Source organism: Phascolarctos cinereus, unplaced genomic scaffold (genome assembly GCF_003287225.1).
Source record: "Phascolarctos cinereus isolate Bilbo 61053 unplaced genomic scaffold, phaCin_HiC Scaffold_726;HRSCAF=1367, whole genome shotgun sequence".
Classification (NCBI taxonomy): domain Eukaryota; kingdom Metazoa; phylum Chordata; class Mammalia; order Diprotodontia; family Phascolarctidae; genus Phascolarctos; species Phascolarctos cinereus.
Window position 1 is genome coordinate 390,201,983 of NW_027556098.1, and position 27,595 is coordinate 390,229,577.

At 46.1% G+C, this 27,595-nt stretch overlaps 1 protein-coding gene across 2 annotated transcripts; it reads left to right on the top strand.

Annotated features, from left to right (window-relative positions):
* The first annotated feature begins 1,120 nt into the window (after nucleotides 1-1,120).
* On the top strand, nucleotides 1,121-26,595 carry MASP2 (MBL associated serine protease 2). 2 transcript variants are annotated; one of them, XM_078145680.1, is made up of 12 exons: nucleotides 1,121-1,248; nucleotides 1,882-2,101; nucleotides 2,901-3,078; nucleotides 3,557-3,688; nucleotides 7,569-7,765; nucleotides 9,427-9,569; nucleotides 11,459-11,468; nucleotides 14,852-14,965; nucleotides 18,174-18,252; nucleotides 23,245-23,382; nucleotides 23,897-23,971; nucleotides 25,775-26,595. In XM_078145680.1, exons 1-12 carry the CDS (start codon nucleotides 1,235-1,237, stop codon nucleotides 26,539-26,541), a joined length of 2,067 nt encoding a protein of 688 aa, XP_078001806.1. In that variant the 5' UTR covers nucleotides 1,121-1,234; the 3' UTR covers nucleotides 26,542-26,595. The 2 variants fall into 2 exon arrangements, with proteins under 2 accessions (XP_078001806.1, XP_020829701.2); XM_020974042.2 differs by lacking the exons at nucleotides 11,459-11,468; nucleotides 14,852-14,965; nucleotides 18,174-18,252; ... (1 more) ...; nucleotides 23,897-23,971; nucleotides 25,775-26,595 and having other exon boundaries at nucleotides 1,128-1,248; nucleotides 1,879-2,101; nucleotides 9,427-9,594.
* The last annotated feature ends 1,000 nt before the right edge of the window (nucleotides 26,596-27,595 follow it).

The window sequence follows — 27,595 nt, forward strand, 5'->3', positions numbered from 1 at the left end:
TGGTATAGAGGAAAGAATGCTGGATTTAGTTAATGAGATCTGGGTTCATATTATTTAATTATAATGAGCAAGATTGGACCTGGAGGAAAGATGACAAAGTGTACCTCCCTCCCTTCTTCGCAGAGGTGGGGAACAATGAGTGTGGACTGCTACATGCATTTTCAGGTAGGCTGGCTGGTTTTGCTGAACTGCCTTTCTCACACACACACACCACTCTCTTATTGTTTTATTCAATTACTAGGCATGTCTCTCTGGGGAGGAGATGGGAAAGGGATTTATTTTGCCATGGGGGGGATGTAAAAATAAAAGATGTCGTTAAAAATTATGTATGTATGAAAAAAGAAAATAGATCTGAGTTCATCGCTCATCCCTGACACATCAGCTGTGTGACCCTGGGCAAGTCACTAAATGTCTCTGAGCTTTAAGCCCCTTATCTGTAAGGACAATCACACCTGTAGGATCAATCACATAGGGTCATTGTGAGGAGACCCAAATAAGATCATGTGTGCAGAATGCTATGTAATCTCTAAAGCATGACAGAAAGGTCAGCTGGGATTGAGACTATTAATTTAATTCTTTGACTAACACCCGCAGAGGGCAGGTAGCATTTGAACCCAGGTCTTCTGATTTCAAGAGCTCATGCTATGGGGAGATAAAAGATAGACTGATAGACCTGGGAATCATCTACACGGAGAGAATAACTGAACCCAGGGAACTGAGGAAGTCACCAGGCGAGATAATATGGAGGGAGAAGGGACGATCCTTCGGGGCCACCTGTGGTTAGTGGATATGACCTGGAGGCAGGTGGCCAGAAAGGCAGGTCCCTTTGGCTTCAGCAGGGACACAAGCAGGCTCTCAGCAGTGGCCCAGGGGCTGGGGCTGGTCTCCCTCTGCTCTCCGGGGCCCCTTCGGGCAGTCTGGCTGCCTCTCGGAAGGCCTGACTCCCATCCCCCGCACACACTCTACTGCTTTGTCCCAAGCTAGGGGGGAGGGTATCCTCTCCTCCCTGGCTCCTTCCCCTGCCTGAACACCCAGGAGGTGGTGGGAAGGGAGTGGTGAATGGCTCTACTTGGGACCCAGAAACGGACACGGAGAGTTTTGGTCACTCCCCGTTCAGGCTGGATTCCCAGAAATACTGGATCAGTGAAGGGGGTGGGGGTAGACCTAGATAAACAGATCAAAGGTGAATGGGGCCTGCAGGCCACTGAGTGAGATCCAGCTAGGAGAAGGGGACATGGGCTTCCTGAGGTGAGTGGGGCAAGGGGCTGATATCCCCCATCTAGGAATACCGTGAAATTTCTGCCTTCCTGGAGAGGGGAAGAGGAGGGGATCATTCTGCTGGGGCCTTGGCTCTGGGCCTCAGCCCTTGCCTTTTTGAACCCAGCATCAAAGCCAGGTCCCCTGACCCAAATCCTTTCAGCCTTTGTCTCCAGACCTGAACTTTCTGCCCCCTAATCCCTGATTCCTGAGTCCCGGTCCTCATCCCTGTGCCTGTGATCCATAGTTTCTGTACCTCAGATACCGTAACAGGCTTTCCATCAGTAGCCCACATTTATTAAGATGTGAACTATGGCTGATTAATCGATCTCTAGATCCCAATCTTATGCCCTTAACCCTCATTCCCAAGCCCCCAACCTTTACCCTCTATCCCCCTGACCCACCACTCCTGTCCCGGTCTCTAATCCAAACAATTTGAATCTAGACCCTTGAGCTCTGTCCCCTTCACCCTCTGTCCTCCTGGTCCCCTGGCCTCTGCCCCTTGTCCTTCATTTGAATCCCCCTGACCTTGGGTCCTGTCCCCTAAACTCTCACCACTTGTCCCCTAAACCCTCAGTCTCTATGTCCCCACTGTCCTCCTCATGACCTGTCATCTCCCAGCAGGCTGAGTCTCTTGCTGGCAGTGGTGATGCAACAAGTGGGCAGCAGCCCGTGGCCAAAGGCTGTATTTGGACGCCTCACATCCCCCGGCTTTCCTGAAGTGTACCCCAACAATGAGGAGCAGAGCTGGAACCTGACAGTCCCCCCTGGCTACCAAATCCGCCTCTACTTCACCCACTTCAATCTGGAGCTGTCCTATCTCTGTGAATACGACTTTGTGAAGGTATCTGGAAGCCTTGGGTGTGTAGGGAGGGTGAAAGAAACCAAGTCTTGTCTGGGCTGCTGCTGGATAATGTCTCAGGCTTTAGCTGAGTGACCCTGGGCAAGTCTCTTAACCATTCTACCTTTCTCTGCCTCATTTTCCTTATCTGTCCAATGGGGAGGTTGGGCTCCATGGCCTCTAAGGTCCCCTGCAGCTCTGACGTGCGGGGAGAGGGCAGCCCCTTAGGACCAGGAGGCCTTGGGAGAGGAGGGGAGACTGGTACCACCAGCAGCCACTGCGGCTTCTGTAGTCTTAACCACTTCAGAAATGCTAGTTGACCAGTTAGGGCCCAGGGTTAAAGGGTGAGACCTTCAGTTCTAGAAGTAGGTGGAAGCTGGAAGATGGGTGACATTCAGCAGACCACCCAGCTCCTCTCTAAACAGAGTAGACACACTTGCCTACCTACTATGATTTGTACGGACCCTCCCCATTGTTATTTGTAGTCCCCTCATTATACAAATGAGGAAACTGAGGCACAGACAGGTGAAGGGATTTGTCCAGGGTCGTACAGCTAGTAAGTGTCTGAGGCAGAATTTGAATCCAGGTCTTCCTGACTCCAGGCCCAGGGCTCTATCCACTGCCCAACACTGACTACCCCACTTCAGGAAAACTGTTAAGACCCAAGGGGATGCTCACAGCTCTGTGGGCATAAGGGCTGGTAGAGCCGGACAGGGAGGGAAGATGTCACAAGGGGGGACCCAAGGAGGAAGGGTGGGGACTGATTAATTCCTCCTCTCTCTTTGTCCTGTCCGGGAGGCAGCTCTACTCTGGGGGCAAGCTGCTGGCCACGCTATGTGGGCAGGAGAGCACGGACACTGAGCAGGCGCCTGGCAACCACACCTTCCACTCAGTGGGCAGCAGCCTCCACATCGCCTTCCGCTCTGACTATTCCAATGAGAAAGATTTCACAGGCTTTGAGGCTTTCTATGCGGCTGAGGGTGAGTGGGTCTGTGGGCCAGGGCTGTCAACTTTAGTGGGGGGGGGGAGCTCCCCTCAGCACAGGATCTAACCTGCCTGCCCACACACATCCTGTGCCTCACTTTCCCCAAATGAGAAGCTGAGTTCATGCCAACCAGCTCCCCTCTTTGCCTATTTCCCAAAGAGCTAGGGCCAAACATAGGACCTTAGAGCTGAAAGGGACCTTAGAGAATGTCTACTCCAACACCCATCCCCATTTTACAGATGAGGAAACTGAGGCCAAGAGAGGAAATTACCAGCTAAAGTTCCCAGCAAGATCTAAGAACACACTGGGTAATCAGTTGAATCAGTGGACAGCTTGACTAATAAGAATTCTTTCCCGCTTGGGAATGCGGGCCCCTCCTTCCTTCTCTGCTACAGCAAGCCTGGCCTAACTCTCTTCCTGGCCCTGGGGGGCTGGAAATGTGATGCGTCACCACCTGTCCCTCTCTCCCGCAGACATTGATGAGTGCCAGGTGCCACCTGGAGCAGACCCCATCTGTGACCACTACTGCCACAATTATCTGGGCGGCTTCTACTGCTCCTGCCGAGCAGGCTTCAAACTCCACAAAGACAAGCACACCTGCTCAGGTGAGAGGCTGCTCCATCCTGCCTGCCCCCCACCTTCCCTGCTCTCCCCCACCCTCGCCTTCCTGCCTTTCCTGAACACTGCGGGAGGCTCAACGCCCGCCCTTCTCCACATCCAGGCTGCCAGCCAGGACCGGGACTCTTGGGTTAATGAGGACGCATTCCCTCCTCCCCGAGCTAAGGGCGACCCGATCCCTCCGAGAAGCTTCCCCCAGCGCTGGGCATGACCCTGGGGGTGTGGGAAGGGTTGGGAAAAGGCTGACACAAAGATGCTACTGTGGCAAGAGCACCCCTGATGTTTACTACCCATACGACCTTAGGCAAATCACGTCACTTCTCTAAACCTCAGTTTCCTTCTCTGTAAAATGAGAAGGCCTCCAAGGTCCTTCCCAGCTCTAGGCCCATGACCTCATAATCGGACAGCTTGGGTTTTTACCTCCTTCCCTTTTCTTCCACCTTTCCTTGCCTCCCACCCGCTCTAACTTCTATTCCCTGTGGCCCTCCGATGTCTGGCTCCCTCCTCGTTCATGATCCCTGACCCCAGCCTCTTCCAGGGGAATTCAAACATGTGAGCACCCGCTGGTGGCCAAGCCTGGGGTGCAGATCTTGGCTCTGTGGGGCTGATCCTGGTCTGATGGAATCCCTGCAGCCTTTATAAGAAATACTCCTATTATTGTTACTATTATTGGACCAAACCAGGCCGTTTTCTGCTCTCCTGCGTCTGTCTCCTTGGACAATCTCCCTGGCTTCCCTCCCCCTCAGCCCCCACTCCCCACCCTTGTCGCAGGGTGAGAGCGGAAAGCCTCGCTCTTTAGGGTAGCCTCTGATATCATTTCTCTCCTATCTTTATTTTCCAGCACAAGATAATTAACGCCCCCTTAGCCAGGAAAGCCAGCGAGGGTCCTGGGGCCAGGGCTGGGCATGGGCCCTGCTGGATGAAACATCAGTGCCTGGAGGCAGCTTTCTGCTGCCCACCACACGGACAATAAACCTGGCTTTCTCCCGGTGCTGGCCAGTGGCTGCCTCCAGGCGTGTCTTTGTGGGGGAGGGCAGGCCAGGGACCCAGAGGGCCAGGCTGGGAAGCAATGCCATGGTCTTGGAGGCCAGCCCTTACTGCAGGGGAAGTGCCTAGTGGCTACTGATCTGAGGCTAAGCAAGGGTATGAGGCATCAGCTGTTTTCTCCTCTTCTTTCTCCCTTTTCCCAGAATCAGGGAATGTCAGGGCTGTGAGGGACCTTGGAACAGGGAACGTCAGAGCTGGGAGGGACCTTGGAACAGGGGATGTCAGGGCTGGGAGGGCCCTTAGAACAGGGAATGTCAGGGCTGGGAGGGCCCTTGGAACAGGGAACGTCAGAGCTGAGAGGGCCCTTAGAACAGGGAATGTCAGGGCTGGGAGGGCCCTTAGAATACAGAATGTCAGAGCTGGGAGGGCCCTTAGGACTGGGAATGTCAGAGCTGGGAGGGACCTTAAAATACAGAATTGTCAGAGTTGGGAGGGCCCTGAGGACAGGGAATGTCAGAGTTGGGAGGGACCTTGAAACAGGGAACATCAGAGCTGGGAGGGACCTTAGAACACAGAAGGTCAGAATTGGGAGGGGCTGTATTGAGTCTTCTCATTTCATATATGAGGAAACTGAGGCAAGTGATGAGAAGTGACTTTTCCAAAGTCACACAGCAAGTTAGCAGCAGAGCTGGGCTTGGATTTCAGGACTTCACCCAACCTTGCTCAGGGGAAAAATTTCTTGCAAGACTCTAGGTCGTCATGCAAAGACCATCTCAGGCCAGCTGCCCCACGGCCATCTGCTATTGAGGCGACTCTTGCTTTCTGTGACCTGGCCCCCCACTCTCCCTGAGGCACCATTTGGTTCTTAGTCCCCAAGATTTCAGGTCCCCGGCCCAAGCAGGGCTGCTTCTCTCCTCCCGTGGCCTGCCTGGGAAGGCTCGGCAGCTGCCGCCTCCGTGGCTGGGCCTCAGCAGACCCCCCCTCCCAGCCTCCACTGCTCAGATCCTTCAGTCTCTGCAACGAGTTAGTTAGCAGGAGAATTCAATGAGATTTTGTCCCCAGCTCACTTACTGCAGGAATGCTAACTGCTGGGTGGGTGGGGGCCCCGAATCACTTCCCAGACGTGTGCTCTCAGGTCGCTGGGGTCTACACAGTCCAGTGGAAAGAAAGGTTGGAGTCAGAGGTCCTGGATTCCAATTCTGGCTCAGAGATTCGCCTAGACTGTGGCAAGCCATCTGGGCACGTCCCTGCACCAGTCTGGGCTTTGGACACAATGACGCCTGCGGAAAGTCCCTTCTGGCTCTCCACCCACGAGCCTGTGATCTCTACAGGGTGTCCAGAGTAATCCTGCTCTGGGGATGGAGCCAAGGAGCATCACTGTCCCACCCAACAGAGCCTAGTGGGCGCCCAGGGAGCTGGCCTCCAGATCTGTCCTGCCTCCGCTCCCTTCTTTCCCTGCAAAGGCCTGGGCCTACCTCCTGCCCCAACTCAAGTCTCTTGAGATCATTAGATTGAATAACTGAAAGTCTGAATGCTCTGTGAGAGCGACATAGGCATAGAAAGAGAAAGAGACAGAGAGACAAAGAGACTTTCTTTCTAACCCATGATTTAAAAGCATCTCTCTCTCCCCCACTTGGCAGAAAGTGTAACATGCACAGTGTATGGAGGCCAGGCAAATAGGAAGGCTCTGGGTTCAAATCCTGCCTCAGACACTAGCTGTATGACCCTGGGCAAAGTCACTTAACTGAGGCTCTATGCCTCAGTTTCCTCAAATGTAAAATAAAGGAGTTGGACTCTGTGGCCTCTAAAGTCCCTTCTAGCCCTAAATCTATGGTCCCAAGAGTCAGAGAGTTCATTCCTGCCTCAGACACTAGTTACATGACCATGGGAAAGTCACTTCAGCTACATGTCTTGGTTTCCTCATTTTCAAAATGGGGATAATAATACCGCCAGTCATATGACTCGTGGCTATTGTAGGGCTCAAATGAGATAAGATATATTAATTACTTTTCATTGCTATTAATTACTTGATAGTGCTGTAGAAATGTCAACTCATCATTATTTAGAATCAGAGGACCTGGGTTCCAATCCTGCCTCTGATAGACACTCCTCCCTGGCTTGGATTAGATGATCCCGAAGGTCCCTTCTCGCTCGACATCTATGACATGATGAGCTCCAACATCCCCCTTCTGCAGCCCAGGAAAGGGGGACAGTCTCCCCAGAGGTGGACGATGAGAGGTGTCCTGGGGTTCTCAGAAGGTAGCAGAAGACAGGATGATTGTGGTGACGTGGAACCAAGTTCGAGACAGTGGAGCTCAGGGTGTTGTGTAAGAAAGCTTAGTTTTTTCAGCCAGAATGTATCATCCAAGGAAATAAGGAACCTTCTAGAAAGTCAGTCTATTATGCTGAGCACGGAGGCAGGTGGGGCAAAGTGGAGAAGACTTTGGAGTCAGAATCCTGACTCTAACCTAGGAGGAATCCCCTCTATGGCCCACCTGACAAGCACCACGTTGAACTGGGGATTCCCCAGCTTCTCTGGACAAACCTGCTGAGTTACTCTGGGGAGCCGCCAACATTCCTGGGAGACATCTCAGTCAGTTCTAGGCTCTCTGGAGACCCATGGAAGAAGACCCACGGGCCCGACTTGGGGACCCCTTTGGTCACTGGGGCCCAGCTTCCCAGCCTTGCCCTCCGGAGTCAGAATGGAGCTAGCTGTGAGCCGAAGTCACTAACAATTAGGGGATGTTCCAGTTCTGCATTTGGAGCTGGGGAAGGTGGTCAGATGCAAGGGATTGAAGGTGATTTCTATGGTGAGAGGAGTGAGGGAATGGTTGGAGGAGTTAAATTATCATTCCAGCTCTTGTCCTGTTCTCTTGCTAGCCCAGTGCTCAGACCAGGTCTTCACCGAAAGTTCTGGAGTGATTATGAGCCCCGACTACCCCCAGGCCTACCCCAAACTCTCCAGCTGCAGCTATAGCATCCAGTTGGAAGACGGATTCAGTGTCATCCTGGAATTTGAGGGTTCCTTTGATGTGGAAACTCACCCAGACACCCTGTGTCCCTATGACATCCTGAAGGTGGGTTGCCTGGGATGTTCCCCTAAAACCTAGCTCATTGGTTTAGATCAGCAGCACCCACCCTCCATCCCACCATTTTGTTTCCTGCTCCTGGATTAGCTTCCTGAGCTACCTTCCAATGAACATCCAGATGGGAGCTTGATGCTTCTGGCCAATGTTACTGCTATACACCCAGCACCCATTTCCTTTCACAGAATTGATCTCTAAAGTTCTCCTGCCTTTTCAGCCTCAGACAAGTTGCCAAGCCTCCTTGAGGTGGCTGTGCAGAACTGAGACTGGCCTTCTCTAGATTGGGCATCCTCTGTCAACAACTGCCCTTAAGTAAGACAGTCACCTAGTTGCAAGACTCGAGTTTCCCTAAGGCGGTCCTGTTCTGCTCCCAGATCTTTACCCCTTCCCAGGTGTCATATGGCTGGGAATTCTGGCATTATGAAGTCTTTCCTTCAGTGTATCACTGCCTTCACCTCTCAGATGTACATTGATGGCACCAATAAATAATGGAGGTGACATGTTAGCTCCTTCACCACGGAATTTTAGAAGCATAAGGAACCTTAGAACATAGAATGTCAGAGCTGGGAGGGCACTTAGAACACAGGATGTCAGAGCTGGGAGAGGCCTTAGAACACAAGATATCAGGGCTGGGAAGGCACTTAGAACATAGGCTATCAGAGCTGAGAGGGGTCTTAGAACACAGAATGTCAGAGTTGGGAGAGGTCTTAGAATATAGATGTCAGAGTTAGTGGAGAAATCAGAAATAGAATGTCAGAAATAGAGATATAGAACATCAGAAATACAGACTATGGAATGTCAGAATATAGAATGTTATGAAATATTAGAACATAGAATGTGAAAGCCAGGAGGGATCTAGAATATAAAATGTCGGAGCTAGTGGAGATATTATTAGACCATAAAATATTAGGACACTGAATGTCAAAGCTGGAAAAGACCTTAGAACATAGAACATGGAATATTACAGGTGGAAGGGGCCTTAGAACATGGAATGTCAGCGCTGGAGGAAGTTGAGAACGTGGAACATTAGAACACAGTCCGTTAGAGCTCAGAGGGCACTTTAGAGACCAATTTATTTTACGTAGGAGAAAGCTGAGTCTTGGAGAAGGGCAGTGCCAGTCCTAAGGTCTTTCCATTCAGAGTTCTGGCCAGTGCCCTCCGCACTATAGGACGCTGTTCACTTGGACAGGTATTGTTCCAGCTTAAAGTTTCTGCTTGTGTTAGAAAACAGCACAGGACAATTGACTTCGAAATCATCAGGGCCCAGATGATAGCCATTACCCCTGGCTGGCTTCCCCAGAACCTGGGCGCCCAGCCTGAAGCAGTGGCCCCGATCCATCCTGATAACATTTCCCTTCAACGGTTCCTGGGTTGGTCGTTCTCCATCGGGGCACAGACCATCTGAGACAACTGTAGCTGTGATGGTTGGGCTGTCCAGAATACACTCTGCTCACGTCAGTTTCTTCCCGTGCTGTCATCACTATCCCCATGGTCACTGCTGCCTCTGAATCTTCACTTCTATTTTTCTCTTTTGCTTTCAGTACAGTCCTCCTCATCACTTCCTTGGGATTCCCCCACCCCCACCCCCGCCCCACACTTCTATTTTGTCCATAGAGATGTGCCTACAACTTTGTGTGACTTTGCTCTTTCAGATTAAAACAGACAAGGAGGAATACGGGCCATTCTGCGGACAGACCTCGCCCCCCCAGATTAACACCAGAAGCCACACTGTAACTATCATCTTCATCACGGATGCCTCGGGAGACCACACTGGCTGGAAGATCCGATACCGGGGGCACAGGTAGGAGTCTCTGGACCTCATTAAAAGTCTCTGGCACTCCAGCCTTCAGCGGGGTTGGGGAGTTTGTTGGGAGAGGGGGGGGAGGTCGTGTTATTGGAGCGGAGACAGTGCTTCCTTTAGCAGAGTGGCAAGGTTACTGACTCTGAAACCAGAGGATCTGGATTCAAATCCTGCCTCTGACACTTACTGCCTGTGTGACAAGACAAGCCCTGAGCCTCAGTTTCCTCATCTGTAAAATGAGGAGGTTGGAGATGATTTTTGAAATCCCCTCCAGATCAATGGACAAATTTGGCCAATCACAGTAAAGATCACTGGAGTCAAGGCCAAGGCTGCTTCCTCTGACCTGGGTAATGATGTAAGTGGTCTCATATCCAGTGTGGAGGACCAGGCTCTCCCCTCTTTCACTCCAAACACATCCTCCAGTACTTGAAATGTCATTAAGAGAAATTAATTTCTTTGGGCTAAGGTTTAAGGCAGGGGCTCTTACTTTTTTGTGTGTTGTAGACCCCTCTGGCACTTTGGGTAAAGCATATGGACCCTTTTTCAGAAAACAGTTTGCTGCCAATATTCATTATTGAAGGGAATACTAAAGTTTTGTGGGTTTTTTGTTGTTGTTCAATTATTCCAGACTCTCTGTGACCCCATGTGGGGTTTTCTTGGTGAAGATACCAGAGTGATTTGCCATTTCTTTCTCCAGCTCATTTTACAGATGAGAAAACTGAGGCAAATAGGGTGAAGTGACTTGCCCAGGGTCACACAGCTATTACGTATCTGAGGCAGGTCTTCCTGATTCTAGGCATAGTGCTCTTTCCACTTTACCACCTAGCTGCCCCATTTTTCAGTTAGAGGTCAGTAAAAATAAAGATATAATTTTTCCCCCATCCAAGTCCAGTGATCACACTGAAACCTGTCAATGGATGATCCCTTGAAGGTCTGTGGACTCCAGGGGTTAAGAATCTCTGGCTTGGAGATTTATACTTTAATGGAAAATTCCTTTACAAATTAAAAAAAAAGACCCCTTGAACGGGAAATTCCTGAAAATAGTCCTGGATGAAAGACACGTTAATCTAATGCCAGTTTTCATTTCAGTTCAACAAACATTGGGAGGTGCCAAGAATGCAAAGAAGGAAGGGGAAGGAATAAGCATTTATATAGCATCTACCATGTGCCAGGCATCCTGAACCAATCTTACCTCATTTGGGCCTCATAACAATCCTGGGAGCTAAGTGTTATTACTATCCTCATTTTATAGTTTAAGAAACGGAGGTAGACAGAGGTTAAGTGACTTGTCCAGGGCCACACAGCTAGTAAGTATGAAAGGTAGGATTTGAATTAAGGTCTTCCTGACTTCAGGTCCAGAGACAAAAAGGAACAATCCCTGCTTTCAAGTAGCTTACATTCTACTGGGTGAGGGGGGAGATAGCAGGTACACAGATAAGTAAAAATAAAGTGATTTCAAGATGGAGGAAGGGAGCTCTAATGAGTGGAAAACCAGGGAAAGGCCTCTGGCCGCCCCCGAGATGTGCTTTGAAGGAAGCCGGGCATTGATTTTTTTTTTTTTTTGCTTAGGCAATCGGGGTTAAGTGACTTGCCCAGGATCACACACAGCTAGTAAATGTTAAGTGTCTGAGGCTGGATTTGAACTCAGGTCCTCCTGACTCCAAGGCCAGAGCTCTATTCACTGTGCCACCTAGCTGCTGGGCATTGATTTTAAGAGATGGAGGTGAGCAGAGAGAGCTTTCTAGGAGTGGGAGACAGTCAGGTGTCTTATTTGGGGAAGAGTCAGTGGGCCAATTTGACTGGAATGGAGAGGTATGGGGATGGGGATTTCCTCCATATAGGGAACTCTCAGTGAGGATATGCCCTTTGCTAATGGAAGTCAGCACCCTTCTGGTCATTTACAGGGTTCCCTGGGAACACTGAGAAGGTGAAGGGTTATGCCCAGTGTCACACAGCCAGGTCTTCCTGACTCCAAGGCAATGCTTCTTCTCTGGAGTAAATTTATCCAGGTAATTACCAAGCAGAAAGTTCATGAAGGCTAATCCAGGGAGAAATCCAAACCCACGTGCAGATTTGCCTTAGTCCTAGGCTCTAATCATCACACCAATCTGCTTCTCAGATGACTTCTGAGGTCCCGTCCAGCTCTGAGAGTCTAGGTTTCTAAGTTTTAGGCAACGCCTCTTTCCTGGCTGGCCTGGTAATTCCCTAGGTTAGGCCCTGGAGAAGGATTCTGTAAAAACAAAAAAACAAATGAGCAAAAAAACCCCTGTAAAACCTTACTGGGTCTCATGTGGGGAGCTGATTAAGCAGGGAGTGATGCAGTCAGATCTGGGTTTAAGGAAAATTGCTTTGGTGATTTTGTTAGGAATGGTCCAGGCCTCTCAAATTCACCTTCTGTCAGTACAGACTTAGCCGTTCTTGGATCATGTGGCCAGTACTCCAAAAGCCATGACAAAACCTACCTTGCACACCAAGCACAGGCTTGGAGATTTTTTAATTCCTAGTCAGCAAAAGATGCTTAATTCTTATTTAGTCATCCCTACTTTTCACCTTCTGTAAAATAAGATATATGGATTTAATGACTGAGACTTTGGATGAGATGAGATAATCTCTCAAATTCCTTCTAACTCCTGAGTTACAGAATCTCAATATCTTAGTGTTGGAAAGATCCTCAAAGGGCAGCTACCTGAGTAAACAAAGGAACAAACAAACGTTCGAATGAATGAAAAAGCATTCATTAAGAACTTATTAGATGCAAAGCTGGCCAAGATTCCCCACTACAACTTCTGAGTAGGATTCAGTTGATAAGCAAGCATGCAGTAGTATGGTAGAGTGGGAAAGGTACTGGATCTGGGTTCAAATTCTGACTTGGATCTTGGAGAAGACCTTTAACCTCCATTAGCCTCAGTTTTCTCATCTGTAAAATGGGGGGTGTGTGGGCTAGATGGCTTCTGAAATCCCTTTCAGTACTGTAGTTATGATTCTATGAAATGTGTTTATGTTAATATGAGTCACCTTGAATATTCCCCTACAAGGAATTTTTTTTTTTTGGTGAGGCAATTGAGGTTAAGTGACTTGCCCAGGGTCACCAGCTAGTAAGTGTCAAGTGTCTGAGGCTGGATTTGAACCCAGGTCCTCCTGACTCCAAGGCCGGAGCTCTATCTACTGCACCACCTAGCTGCCCCTACAAGGGAAATTTCTGAATTACAAAATGTCAGAGTTGGAAGGACCTCCGAGGCTGACTAGCCCAACCTAAACCTTCAGGTATTTATTAGTAAGAATCCACTGTACCATGTACCCTATAAATGGTCACCCAGCCTCTATTTGAAGAGATGCAAAGATGGGAACTTGCCATCTCCCAAGGCGGTGTATTCTACTTTTGGACATCTTTTCTTTATGTTAAGCTGAAATCTGCCTTTCAAATCATCCATCAATGAACAAGTAGTTAAGTGTGTATTATTAGAAACATCTCCACTCCAAATGCCCATGCAGACTGTTTGTGGCAGAGCCTTCCAAGCTTGTATTGGTCTGGGCAGCCATAGCTGGACACACATTACCTTGATTCCAACATGGTGGTCATTTTGGTCCTCTTTGAGAAAGAGAGATAACCAACTGTTATTAGGCTCTAGGGATACAAATACATAGAATGAAACAATTCTTTCGAAGAGTTTACCTCCTAATGGAAGAGATAACAATTACATAGAAAATGTAAAGTGAGAAATCACTAATATCTCCAAATTAGTTCAATACAACGTGGTTTGAAAAGGAGGGAGGGCATTAGCAGCTGGTGGAATCAGGAAGAGCTTTGTGCAGAAGATGGTGCTTGGACTGGAACTTGCATGAAGTAAAGGATTCTGCAAGGTGCAGGTGAGGAAGAAGGGCATTCCAGGCATGGGGGGCAGCCAAGGCAAAGGCTTGGAGGTGGTAGATGGCGTGTGGTGAGGAAGAGAAATAAGACCAGTATGGCTGTATTGCAGAGTGTAAGGGGGGAATAGTATCCAGTGAAGCTGGAAAGAGAGGGGCCAAGTTGCTTAAGACTTTAGAACTAAACAGAGAAATTTATATTTTATCATAGAGGCCATTGGAGCAGACATTGGAGTTGAGAGAGGGAGTGATATGGACAGATCTGTGCTTTGGCAGCTGTATGGAGGATGTGGAGGAGGAGTGGAGAGAGGCAGGAAGCAGGGAGAGCATTTAGGAGGCTGCTGCAGTAAAGTAGATGAGAGGAGAGACCGAGGACAGATGCAAGATGGCAGCTGTGTGAGTAGAAGGAAGGAGTCAGATGGGAGCCATATTGTGAAGTCATAGAAACGGCAAGATTTAGTGACTGGTTGGTACATAGAGTAAGGAGTTGAGTATAAAGGTCAAGATGAGGGAGGCACTTCATCTGAAAACGGTCTGGGGTTTTTAGCGGACAGCAAGCTCAGTATGATGCAATAGCGTGATATTAGGCTTCTAAGAAAGCTTAGGCAGCCTTAGTCCAGGACTAAGGAGCTGACCATCCTGTTTCAACCTGCCCTGGAATAATGTCTTCATTTTTGGGTGCCCCAGTTTAGGAAGGGAGATGACAAGGTAGAGAACAGCCAGAGGAAGGCAGCCAGGATGCTGAGGGGACTTTGGGCTCGTGCCGTGTGAGAATCAGGTGGAGGAACAGAAGCTAGATGACCACCAAGACAGAGACAAGGCTAATAAATTTCTGAGGTCTCTCCCAAATCTGAGATTCTCTGATTCTAAGACAATCCAGTCTTTGATTCACCACCGTCCTTTCCTCCTTCACTCACTCTACTGGTCCCATCTACCCAAGACTTATCCAGGCTGCTTGACTCTCACATGGGGGGGGGATAAGTCCAGACTCAACACCCACATTTCTTCCTGTGAGACGGATGGCTCACCATGCCTTCCCCCTACCCTGCCTCCATGTCTTACATATTTGACTTACTGATGTAACCTGAGAACCCCTAGACTTTGCCATCGGTCCCTGTACTGCACCCTTAGGACTTTGGGGCCTTTCGATTTGCCCTACATCTATACATTATTTAATGTATAGAATGTAAACTCCCTGAGGACAGGGCCTGTCTTTTCTATTTGTATCCCCAGCGTTCAGCACAGTGCTTGGCATGTGGTATGTGCTTAATAAATGCTTTTTCATCCATTTAGCCATTCACTTTCACCAGATTTGGGGGAGGAAAAAAATGGGGTCTATATTGAGACATCATTTCTTCTAAGACCAAGAATTTATTCGTGTAACATTTCTTCTCCATCCCTGCTTAGCCCAGCCATGCCCTAATCCAATATCGCCACCTCATGGCCTCATTGCGCCAGTGCAACCGAAATACATCATGACGGAACGCTTCTCTCTCTTTTGTGAGACGGGATACGTCCTTTCCAAAGTAAGTTCTGGGAGACCAAGTGAAGTCCTGACTCCTGATATTTCTGCTCCCCTTTTTTGAGGGGAGGATAGAACGTTTGGGATAAAAAGATATCGTTTCTCTCTTTGTTGGCCCCCATCTTTAGGACCCAATGTGTGCATAAAGGCTGAGATCAAAGGGAAGACAGGCAGATGAGTTACCTGTCCAGGTTCACTCTCATCAGTGAAACGCCTCTGTATTAAAACGGAGGCAGGCAGTCCCCCTGGCCCAAAGATGACCTTTCTCTGCAACAGCTCCTGGGCCCCCACGCACAAAAAATGAGATGCCAACAGGAATTCGTATATTCTGCAAAGTTATAAATAGTGATCACTGGTCAGGGAGAGGTAGTATAATTTTAAAAAATGCTTAGCAAGTTGCTTGAGTGGCCCAGGTAGGAGATTAACATGTCCTCTTTATGTTCTTCAAAATTGTCACTAAGTCCCTGTAGTAAAAAGTAATAACCCTAAAACGACAGCGAGGCAATCCATAGTCCTGCAGAGGGACAAGAGAGGTGAGACACTTTTCTCACCTTAGCAAAACTTCGAGTTCCCCTTTCCCACAATGCCTTGGACCACACTGATGCTTAAACACCTGCATTTCCAGGAAGCCCATCCCATGATCCTCTGAGTCACAAGGAGGCCTCTCTGTCCAACATGTCTCCTTGACTGTTGCAAGATTTTGGTTTTTGCTTTTTTTCCTCCCCCCTCCAGTGGGGGGAAACTTCAGGATCACTTAGAATGACAGAACAGGAAAGAATTTTAAAGACTCTCTCTCATGCCCTCCTCATTTTACCAAAGCTGAGGCCCAGATGGGTTGGGTGACTTGCCCATTCCTAGAGTTACTGAATAGCAGAGACACCAAGATTCTTGGATGCCCAAGCTAGGGCTCTTTGTTATTTTAATAAATATTTTATTGGTAACTTCTTTTGTTATATCACACACACACACACACACACACACACACACACACACACACACACACACATACATGCCATGGAACCCAGGGAACGCCAGGGAAGCAAAGCAGGCCAACATGTTGAACACATCTGACAACTTACGCCTTGCTCTGAACCCATAGACACTGAATCATACGTAGATTCAGGGCCAGAAAAAAACCTTAGAGGCCTGTGAGTCCAGAGAAGTTGAGTGATTTTCCTAGAGTTGCACAGCTAATAAATATCTGAGGCAGGTTTGAGCTGAGATCTTCTAGTATCCAATCCCAGAGCTCTACCCACTGCGACATCACTTCTCTTCCAAGGAAGATATAACTTTTCCAGTCCCTCCACTCCCTCCCTCTTTTCCTTCTCCTCCTACTTTTCCTCTCCCTCTTCCTCCTCTTCCCCCTTTCTCATCCTTCTCTTCCTGAACTGAAAGGTTAAATGAACAGCTATCTGGCCTCAGACACTTACTAGCTGTGTGACCCTGGGCAAGTCACTTCACCCTGTATGCCTCAGTTCTTCATCTGTCAAATGAGCTGGAGAAGGAAACAGCAAACCCCTCTAGTATTTTTGCCAAGAAAAGCCCAAATGGGGTCTTGGAGAGTCCAACATGACTGAAAATGATTGAACAACAACAATCATCATGCAATTAATACTTCTCAGAGGTGGAACTTGGAGCTGGCTCTTCCTGAGTTCAAGGTGGACCCTCTGTCTGCTCTGCCATATGATCTCTACATCATATATAAGTATATAGTGTCTTAATAATAGCATAGCTACTGAAGCTGCATTACACAGTGAATCCAGTGCTGGGCTTAGAGTCAGGAAGTCCTGGGTTCTAGTCCTTTCTCTGACATTAACTGACTATGTGACTCCCCTCTGAGAATCTCAGGCAATTCCATATACTGATAAAGTCACAGATCCTCCTTCTCCCAAGCAATAAATAACTCCCCCCACCCTGGCATACAAATACCCAGACACAGCTTAGAACACAGAAAGATGATAGATAGATAGATAGATAGATAGATAGATAGATAGATAGATAGATAGATAATAGATACACACACCAATAGATTGGTAGATAGACAGACAAATGGACTAACAAATAGATGGAAAAACAGATTAGATAGATAGATGCAGGAAGTGATGGACAGACAGATAAATAGATAGATGGATAGATATGTAGAGTAGATAGGATAGATAGATAGACAGACAGGTGGATAGATAGATGATAGATATAGATACACAGAACAGATAGGATAGATAGGTAGATACATAGAGTAGATAGGATAGATGGGTAGGTAGATAGATATATAGATAGACAGAAAAACAGATGGACCAACAAATAGATGGATGAATAGACAGACATACATACAGACAGACAGACAGATAGATGGATAGATAGATAGATACACACACCAATAGACTGGTAGATAGACAGACAAATGGACTAACAAATAGATGGAAAAACAGATTAGATAGATAGATGCAGGAAGTGATGGACAGACAGATAAATAGATAGATGGATAGATATGCAGAGTAGATAGGATAGATAGATAGGTGGATAGATAGATAGATAGATAGACAGACAGAAAAACAGATGGACCAACAAATAGATGGATGAATAGACAGACAGACAGACGGACAGACAGACAGACAGACAGGTAGATAGATAGATAGATAGATAGATAGATAGATAGATAGATAGATAGATAGATAGATAGATGATAGATGGACAGACAGATGGACCAACAAATAAATGGATGGATAGACAAAGACAGACAGACAAACAGAGAGGTAGATAGAAAGCATTTATTAAACACTTACTATGTGGCAGGCACTGTGCTAAGTGCTGGGAATACAAATATAACCAAAGAGAGAGCGCCTGACCTCAAGGAACTTACACTCTAATGGGGGAGACAGTATATAAGAGAGCTGAAGAACAGAAGGAGGATGCTACCTACGAGAAGGAACAATATAAAAGTACAGAATTAGGAGTGGAGCTGGGAGAGAAACAAGCCTGAGTAATTCCTCAAAAGAAGGTTCCAGGCAGGGACTCCCCAGTAGGAGGGGAGTCCCAGGAGTGGAAGTATCTCCAGACTGAGGAGGCTGACAGGGAGGAGTGTTGGGAGCAGAATGGGAAACAACAGTAATGAAAGTCACAGTGTCACATTGCCATCTTTGTGATGTCACTACATTGGAAAACTTTTAGGGCACCAATGCATAAATGGTTTTATTTTCTCTATTCCTCATCAGGATGAAAGGATTTTGGAGTCTTTTACTGCAGTCTGTCAGAAAGGTGGAACCTGGGACCAAGCAATGCCAGAATGCAGCAGTAAGAGGCCGATGCTGACAGTGGGGTCGACAGTGATTCTTTTACCCCTGATAAAGCAAACTAGAAAACAGAGTATAAAAACAAGCCCCTACCCTACAGAAGGGACATTTGAGTTCCACGAAGTCACCTACTTGTAAATCACTCTTTCTTCACTTATTTTGATACCAGAAAATAGCAATATTGACCAAAAATCTGAATGCTCCAGAATCCTGGATTACAAAGAAGCCCCTGACCATATCCTTATTTATGCTTTTATTTAATGCAAAACTCTCTCTCTCTCTCTCTCTCTCTCTCTCTCTCTCTATATATATATATATATATATATATATATATATATATATATATATGTATGTATATGTATATGTATACACACACATATACACACATATACACACATATATATGTATGTATGTATATAAGTTCCCATTAGTAAGTTCATTGGAAACAACTGAAATACAATGTTTAAATGACCATATTTCAGATACACTAAATAGTTATTTAGCATCTGCCTTAAGCATGGCTTGCCTTCTGGATCTGATTAACTTCCTTTAAGAGGCTTTCCCTAATAGTTAGTGCCCCTCAGAACCCTGTATTATTTTGCACTAATTTTATATTTCTGTCTCTGTGTTTCTCAAGGCTCTCATTCTCTCCCTCCGCCACCTGCTTTCTTTTACTCTCCTCCCTCCCTTCCTTCTTCTCTGTTTCTGTTGTTCTATTTCTCTGTTTCTCTCTCTCTCTCTCTCCTCTCTCTCTCTCTCTCTCTCTCTCTCTCTCTCTCTCTTTCTCTCTCTCTCTCTCTCTCTCTCTCCCCTCCCTCTGTCTGTCTCTGTCTTTCTTTCTTTTTTTTTTTGTGAGACAATCAGGGTTAAGTGACTTGCCCACAGTCATATAGCTAGTGTCAAGTGTCTGAGGCCAAATTTGAACTCAGGTACTTATGACTCCAGAACCGGTGCTCTATCTATTACACCACCTACCTGCCCCTGTCTCTGTTTTTCTGTCTTTCTCTTTGTTTCTCTTTCTTCCTCTCCCTTTCTCCTCTCTCTGTTTCTCTCTCCATCTCCATCTTTCTCTCTCTCTCTCTGTGTCTCCTTCCTCTCCCTCCCATTTGTCCCTCTATCTCTGCTTCCTTTTCCCTGTCTCTCTGTCTCCCCTTCCCCCTTTCCCACCCCATCTCTTGCCAAATATTTGTCTTGAGGCAGGGATTATAACCTTTTTTTGGTTGTCTTTGCATGCCTGCTACCTAGTATAGTGCCTGGCACCTAGTAGGTGCTTTAAGAAAACACTTCTTGAGTTGAATTGAATTAGTCATGTGTAGCTGCAGCTGTCATTCCATACCATTCATTCATTTATTCAGCAAATATGTATTAAGCATCCATTGTGCAGAGTACGATGCTGAAGGAGAAACAAAGTTTAGCTACAACATGGTCCCTGTTCTCATGGAGCATCAGTCCAACAAGGTTAGGATAAAATGGAAACACAGATAAATCCAGCACACAATGATATGTGCGTTAGAGAGGGGCAGAACAGAGAACCACTAACATATCTTAATACTTGGAGCTGTAAAATCAAAAATCTCCATGTTTTATGGTGCAGCCCAGCCCCTGAAGTGTTTCCTTGTCTGACCATTCCCAGATCTCAAAGTGATACCTCTGGGCACAGAGCCATCCTGTTGTCCAGGTGGAAGTTTTTATATTCTCTTCATCAAAAAAAAAAAACCCTAATGATGGGAAAGAACTTGGAGGTCATCTAGCCCTTTTCCTATGTAGTTTTTTCAAGGTCCTTTCTGTTCTAATGTTTCGCCAAGTTATAAATTGAACATTATCCTTGGAGCCAGGTAGACCGTATCCAATTTTCTCCACCTTATATCTCTATGGCTTCTCCTATCCCCTCCCAGCGCTGGAATAAGATAGCTGGGGGACTCTAGAAGTCCTTTGAAATTCCCTCTCCTTAGGAAGGAAAAGGAAAAGGAGGATTTTATGGATGAAAGTTCATAGAGGAAGTTGATTCAGAGAAAGGATAGAGAGAACCTCATAGATTAAAAATTGTATGGGAAATGTCAGTCCAGGAGAGATGGGGAGTTACATTTCAGTGAGGAAATGAAAGGGACTTGTCTAAAGGGATGGATGTGCATGCACGGGGAGCTCATTGGAGAAGCTGGACTTTTAAAAGGCATTTGTAGATGGTGAAGCAAGGGCAGGTAAGGAGGGCATAGCTCTGAGAATCATGTTGGGAGCACTTGAACTCAGAAGGAGCTGAGGCTGGTAAGGAAAGCTAAGAACAAGAAGGATTTTTTAAAAAGCTATCTCAGGAAGGGATAGCTAGGTGGTGCAGTGGATAGAGCACCGGCCCTAGAGTTCAGGAGGCCCTGAGTTCAAGTCCAGCCGCAGACACATAACATTTACTAGCTGTCCCAGGTTCCACCTTTCTGACAGATTGCAAGTCACTTAACCCCATTGCCTAGCCAAAAATTTTAAAAAAGCTATCTTGGGGAAAAGAAGGTTGTCAGAAGGGACAGAATTATTGTTAGAGATGGATGAGAGGACAGTAAAGGACATGAAGTAGAGATGCCCAACTCTAATTGTGTTTCTGGGTTGGTTTGGTTTGTACCTGCTAAGGAGAATTATCTTTAGAATGGAAAGGACAGGACAAAAATGCCTAATAGGGCGTCGTTGTTACCTAACAATCCTTAAAGTGATAGTAAGAGAATATTAGCTGTATTTCATAGGTTCAAATCACCAGTTTGTTGCTATTCACTCATTTTTCCCGTGTCTGATTCTTTGTGACCCATTTTGGGTTTTCTTGGCAAAGGCATAGGAGTGGTTTGTCATTTCCTTCTCCAGCTCATTTTGCAGATGAGAAAACTGAGGCAAACAAGTGACTTGCCCAGGGTCACACAGCTAGGAAGTGTCTGAGGCCAGATTTGAACTCAGGAAGAGGAGTCTTCCTGACGACAAGCCCGGCGCTCCATGCACTATGGCGCCACCTAGCTGCCCCTGATGAACTGTACTGAGGGTTATTGGTAGATGAGACTGCCAGGCTATGGTCAGCAATCGCTGGGAGACGGTGGAGAGCAGGTGATGTGCTGGGAAACTGCAGAAGGACAGATTTGTGGATTTTTAAAGGAAGGAAGGGAATTGAGGAAGTCTTCAACATGGGATCAAAAATCACCAACCTCACAAGTACAAGACAGGGGAGGCACAGCTAGCCGACAGTTCATCTGAGAAAGGTAGGGAGGTTTTAGTTCACGCTAACCTCAACGTGCATTGTCAGTGTGAGACATCCTCTTAGGTTAGATTAAGGTTAGGACCAGGCACATGACTGTTCGGCTGTGTTCTATCCTATCAGAGCACATCTAGGGTACTGTGTTCAGTTTCGGGGCCCATATTTTGAGAGGGACTTTGTTAAGGCACGTGTGATTAGGTCAGCAACCATTTATTGAGCACCTACTGCATGTCAGGTGGAGGTTCTGTGGATAGAATGCTGGGTCTGGAATCGAGAAGACCTGAGTTCAAATCTGGCCTCAAGATACCATCTGGGCAAGTCCCTTAACCCTGTTTGCCTCAGTTAACTCATCTGTAAAATGAGCTGGAAAAAAAAGGCAAACCACTCCTGTATCTTTGCCTAGAAAACCCCAAATGGGGTCACAGACAGCGGAACACGACTGAAAAACGGCTGAACTGAGCCCATGGTTAAACTCTGCCGTTGTTCCTGGAATGGGTGCCTCAATCTACTTTTGTATGGTCCCATTCACTCTTTATTTTGTATCTGTGTCCCCAGTGCTTAGCACAGCCCTTGATACATAATAACCCCTCCAGGAACACTTTTTATTTATTCATTCATTCATGTAGAAGGAATAGATTGGCTGTGCTTCGCCCCAGGCGCCAGAATTAGGATCAACAGGCAGAAATCGCAAAAAGATAAGGCTCCAGAAATTGGAACTGTCCAAAAGTGGAGGTGACTGCCCCGGAAGGTAGTGGGATCCTTCTCAGCAGAGGCCTTGAGTGAGGACTGGGTCTCCACTGGTCAAAAATGTTGCAGGGAGGGTAGTTAGGTGGCGCCATGGAGAGAGTCAGGAGGACCTGAGTTCAAATCTGCCCTCACTTATTAGCTAGCTGTATGACCCTGGGCAAGTCACTTAACCCCCATTGCCTACAAAAGAAAAAAAAAAGAATGTTGCAGGGATCCCTCCAGGAATGGGCAGGGCCATGGGGCCTCCAAGGTTCTGTCCAACTCTGAAATTCTGTGAAAGGCAACCCATCCTTTTCTTTAGGAGACACCATCAAAGCCCAATTGCTCAGTGTAGAAATGGCAGCTCACATTTCTGTGGCTTTTTATGTTTATTTTTTAAAGTGCTCTTTTTTTTAAGTCCTTCTTAATTTACAACAGCAGAAGCTCAAAGAGGTTAGGTGAATTTTCCATGATCACACAGCTAAGCATTGGACCTGGAATTTGAACCCAGATCTTCTGACTCTTAAGTTCTTTTTTCCACAACACTATTACATCTTAGGACAGCTAGGTGGCGCTGCAGTGGACTCCAGGTCTGGAGTCAGGAAGACTTTTCAGGAATTCAAATATGGCTTCAAACACTTACTAGCTGTGTGACCCTGGGCAAGTCATTTCACCTTGTTTGCCTCAGTTTCCTCATCTGTAAAATGACCTGGAGAAGGTAAGTGGCAAACACTCCAGTATCTCTGCCAAGAAAACACCAGATGGAGTCACGGAGAGCTGGACATGACTGAAAAATCACTAAACAAATTACATCTTAAAGATGGAAGTGATGTTTTGAAGTTACTCTACAGCAGTCCCTTCCTTTCCTCACAGATGAAATTAGAAATGCCCACTGCATGCAGGGAAATGACATTGTGTGGGGACGGATGGCCCTATGCTGCTACATGTCCACATGAGTTGCTCATAGGTGTCTAAACCATCTTCACACGGGTATACAAAGTATTCTGCTTCATTTGCTTCTTCCTCGTCCCCCATGTTTATTAGTTGTTGACTGCGGCCCACCCAACGATCTACTCAATGGCCAAGTGACATACATCACAGACGGTGAGCTGACCACCTATGAAGCTGTGATTCAATATAGCTGCAAGGGCCCCTTCTACACTATGAAAATGAAGAATGACGGTAAGATGATTCTTCTCCGGCGCTGGGGATGGACGATATTGAGAACATGTACACTGAAGGCCTGAAAATAAACTTTAACCAACATTTTTGGCCAAGGCTAGAAGAAAGATTAAAAGGCACTTTTCCCATTGCTAAGTGAAATATTATTGCTCAAGTGACATTTAATGTCAATTTGCTAGAATTCGAAAACAGATCTTATCCAGTAAATGACTACTCCAAACACACAATATATTCCAAATGGTTTAATTTAACAAGCCAAAAACCGTATCATTAAGCACTTGAGATCTTGATACATATTCAAGTGACGCATCTAAAAGGTTTCCACTTTGCAAGCAAACATGGTAATGCAGAGACCTCCTGTTTATGAAATCATGTAAAATGGTTATTCAGACACCTCTATTTCCCACTGATGCTCAAGAGTCAACATCCTTCAAGGTGGTATTCAGACAAATGACAACCATCTTATATATGCAGTTAATTTAAGCTTTTTTTTTTCCTTTTCAATGATTTGCAGGTAAATATCGGTGTGGGGCTGATGGCTTCTGGAAGAGCTCCAAGGGAGACAATTCACTCCCAGTCTGTGAGCCCGGTAATGGATACACTCATATAAGAAATTTATAATTGATGGAGGGCAGAAGAATTTGGTATTAGAACGTAACTAGGGCTTTTCGCTGTAGTAGGCAAAACCTGACTCCAGCAACTGGCCCTTAAACCGAGTTACTAGCGCCAACTAACATATTCTCATTACTGCCTTTCCATACGGAGGGGTTGTTAGGTGGCAGCTACATTAGCCGTTTGATTGTGGCTGACCTTTTTAACTAGGCAGGCATAAAAAGTTAAATGATTTTTTAAACTACTCTCTTTACCCATTTGTAAATATGTTCTTCCACTGAGTTACTTTCCATGTAAAAATGCTATTAAAACCCAGAGCTAATAACTTGTTGATTATTTCCCTAAGCTGCAGCTTTCGAGGGCATCTCATTTTTAAACATTAATGCAATTTGCCTTTAATAGTACTTTAATTTAAAATTTTTACCAGAATTGGCTCTCAAGAAATATTCGAGCAAAGTGATTAAAAGAGAGATACCGAAGCCGACGAACGTGAGGGTAATAAGTGCGTTATTACCTTCCTGAGTTTTTTCTTTTACTTAGATTCTATCACATAACACTTATAAATTGTTGTTTTTGTAAGTATCCTGCCACAAGGGGAAGCTGAGAGATGTTGTAATAATCGGAGTTTAGTTAGCAATAAAGACCTCAAGTAAAATGTAGTACTCATAAAAGCCAGCCAGGGAATAATAATTTCTGGACTGTAACTGCCCCAGCAACAACAGTGCCAGCGTGGGTGTCCTATTTTTATACATTAAAACACAGCAAACTAAATGCTCCGAGCTGAAAGCACTCTCCAAATCTTGACACCTTAATCATGTCAGCACCTGTTGTACTGGGATTACAGGATCGTCAATTGTCCCATTTTTAAAGATGGAAAAACTGAGGCACTGCAGGGTTGTACTTTTAAATACTACGGCATGATTGTTGTGAGAGACAGTCTAGAAATCGCATCCCTTATGGTCATCACCCTGTAAGCTAGTTTGGTTATACCATGTTTATATTGTCACAAAAATGATTTTCAGAATCCTCCAAATGAGAAGCTATCTGGCAGCCGGGTGGTACGGTGGATAGAGCAGTTAGGTGTGGAGTCAGAAGGACCCGAGCTCAAGTCTGGCCTTGGACATTTACTAGCTGTGTGACCAGTGGTGTGCTGGAGCCAGCTGTTGCATTTTCAGTTAGCACTTATACCTCCGAAATGAAAAGCTACAAATTAGGACTTGACTTTTTTGTTGATTGTGTAGATCTGAGCGATGGGACACAATGTTAATGCAGATTAAACCTGTGTCATGGACACTCTGAGGGAGAGCTGGTTGTTAAAACGTTTTACCAATATACCCACCACCCTGTGTCACTCTGGACAAGTCACTTAATCTCTGTCTCAGTTAACTCATCTATGAAACAGGGATAATAGCACCTACCTCCCAGGGTTGTTATGAAGACAAGGTGTTTGTAAAGCATTCTGCAAACCTTAAAAGTGCTACATATTATTACAGGGTGAAAAGTCTTTGACAGCCCATGGAAGTATCAAGGCTATCCTGTCCCTTCCGTGACAATTAGCAGGATATTCTTAATGCTCGACTGAATTCTTAGTGCTTTGGGGAGTAGTGCTGTGCCCCTGTGATCTGTCTTCGCTCCACAAAGGACTGCTGGGGTACACATCATCTTACATGGACACACAACCTGAAGATGACTTTTTTGCTACTACTTGTTTAAGCTCCGTGTTTTTCTTGACTTTGCAGTAATCTCACATGCATAACACAACTGTTTCTCCTTCCAACAGTCTGTGGTGTGGCATCTCAGAGGATGGAACGAGTGCTTGGAGGGAGCAAGGCCAGGCTTGGTGAATTTCCCTGGCAAGTCATGCTGCTCGGGGAAGCTCTGGCTGGAGGTGCACTATTATATGACAACTGGGTTCTGACGGCTGCTCATGCGATACATGAGCAGAGAGACCTATCGTCTCTGGAAATCAGGATGGGCGTTCTGAAGAGATTATCACCTCATTATACGGAAGCCTGGGCAGACGCAGTCTTTATACATGAGGGTTACACATACGATGAGGCCAACTTTAACAATGACATTGCACTGATTAAGCTAAAGCATCATGTTGACATCAACAGGAATGTCACACCAATTTGCTTGCCAAGAAAAAACGGAACCCGTGTGAAAGCAAATGATTTGGGAATGGTGTCTGGCTGGGGAAGGACTGCAAAGGCTTTCAGAGCCCAGAGCCTAATGTATGCCGAGTTACCAGTTGTTGACCAGCAAACGTGTCTGGCAGCATTCGAAAACAAGAAGTCCCCGGGAGGGAAACCTCTTGTCCTAACTGACAACATGCTATGTGCTGGTTTTCAAAGCGGTGGAAAGGATTCTTGTTCCGGGGACAGTGGAGGGCCCTTAGTGTTTCTAGACCATGAGACCAAAAAATGGTTTGTAGGAGGGATTGTGTCTTGGGGCTTAGGATGCGGTGAGGCGAATCAGTACGGAGTTTATACCAATGTTGTTAACTATATTTCTTGGATTGAGAACATAATTTTGAATAATTCTTAAAACTGCAGAAACCTCCAATAACTTCTCCCTTAATAAAAGGTACTTTCCAAGCAATATGTATTCTAAGTGTCTAACAAAGTAGTCTAAACTGGGAATACCAACATGAAATTAAAACGAAAACATTCTAAGATGAGATTTCTGAAAACTCAACACACAAGACTACATCTGCAGCAGCCCAGGTTAACCTTACTACCTTCAAAGCAGCAAATGTCTGCTCTGAGGAGGAACTGTATTCAGAGTTGCTTTTCTAATACCGAACAGCACTTTCCATCCACTCTTCAGCCAATCCCCTTTGTGACCAACGTGCAGAGTATCGCATTGCAGGCCACGGTCACTACTATAGGTCACTTCTCTGCATCTATGCCGCCATTTAGAAAATGGAAATGTATACTTGTACCATTGCTCCTATGAATCAAAATGAGATTGTGAAGACGCTTTACTGTTGCAACGTACTCAATAAATGTAAATGGTAAACTCTAAGGTACAACATTCTGGGAAGAAGGGTAACCAAACTGAGCATTCATAAAATGGAACCAAGTTCCTCAGAATTTCCTAAATGGCAAAAGCTGACAAGAGCAGCAGAAAGCACTGTTCCACGTGGTGGGAGCAGAGGTACTGGTTTGAACTTCTTTACTGATACCCACTAGATAGGAGCACGCTAATCACAACTGTGACGTTCTTCACTCATGCCCGGGATGCTGTCTCAGAGGTGTTGAGAATCAAAAATGCTGTGCAATCTTTAAGGTGTCATGTGTAAGCTATTATGAAGTCACCGCTTCCCATTCTGTTCCCAGCATACCCTTAAGGTGATATTTGGAGGACAATGCACTTAAACACTCTTTGGTTCAACCTTCTAATCTTTTTGATATTTCATAAGTCTGTATCCTTAAGACATGCTGAAATCTCTTCAGTTCAGCTGCTCTAAGTATCTTTTTTTTTTTTAAGTGAGGCAATTGGGGTTAAGGGACTTGCCTAGGGTCACACAGCTAGTAAGAGCTGCTCTAAGTATCACCCTACATTAAGCTTCACTGTGGAGCTGAGTCATTATAGACTT